The sequence below is a fragment of the Odontomachus brunneus genome, unplaced genomic scaffold (assembly GCF_010583005.1).
Source record: "Odontomachus brunneus isolate Ranch 3 - 2012 unplaced genomic scaffold, Obru_v1 Obru_scaffold_327, whole genome shotgun sequence".
In the NCBI taxonomy this organism is placed as follows: Eukaryota; Metazoa; Arthropoda; class Insecta; order Hymenoptera; family Formicidae; genus Odontomachus; species Odontomachus brunneus.
In genome coordinates, this window is record NW_022639777.1 from 78,813 (window position 1) to 79,268 (window position 456).

Here is a 456-nt window from a genome sequence, read left to right on the forward strand (position 1 = left end):
TTATTTGTTTGGCGCTTAGCGCCGTTTACAGCCAACGGATGTTGTGTTGGCTGTTATTAGGGACGATGCGTGTAAGGCATCGTCACATCACCCCCCTCGGTTTATTTGGGCTGGTCCGGTAGTTTCTGGCTGGCTCGTAGCTGTCCTTCACTATTGAATCGCAGCATCCATCGTCCCTGTGGCAGTCTTAATCGGTATCACCTGGAGACATGTACTGCGAAGTGCGGTATTTCGGCTATCAATCCAGGTTGCACCTCCTCTTTAATCGGCGGTGGTAGGGACGGGCCGATCGCACGAAGCGGTTCCGGTCGGTGTGCGTTCGGTGTCCCTTGGTCGGTCGGTCGTGTGGTGTGTCCCTTTGGTTTTTCGCCTGCTGCTATGCTTGGTGTTGGTGTTGTTGGTGGTGTTGCTGGTAGCGTTGTTGACAGCTTATTTTTCCGCTGTTGCTCAGCCTTT

At 53.5% G+C, this 456-nt stretch overlaps 1 protein-coding gene across 1 annotated transcript in view; it reads right to left on the reverse strand.

The window, feature by feature from the left end:
- Window positions 1–197: 197 nt before the first annotated feature.
- LOC116853465 (extensin-like) overlaps window positions 198–456 on the reverse strand; it is a 718-nt gene continuing 459 nt past the window's right edge. Inside the window, exon 2 of the mRNA XM_032834574.1 lies at window positions 198–409. Coding sequence (XP_032690465.1) covers window positions 198–409 — 212 coding nt within the window. The remainder of the gene's footprint in view (window positions 410–456) is intronic.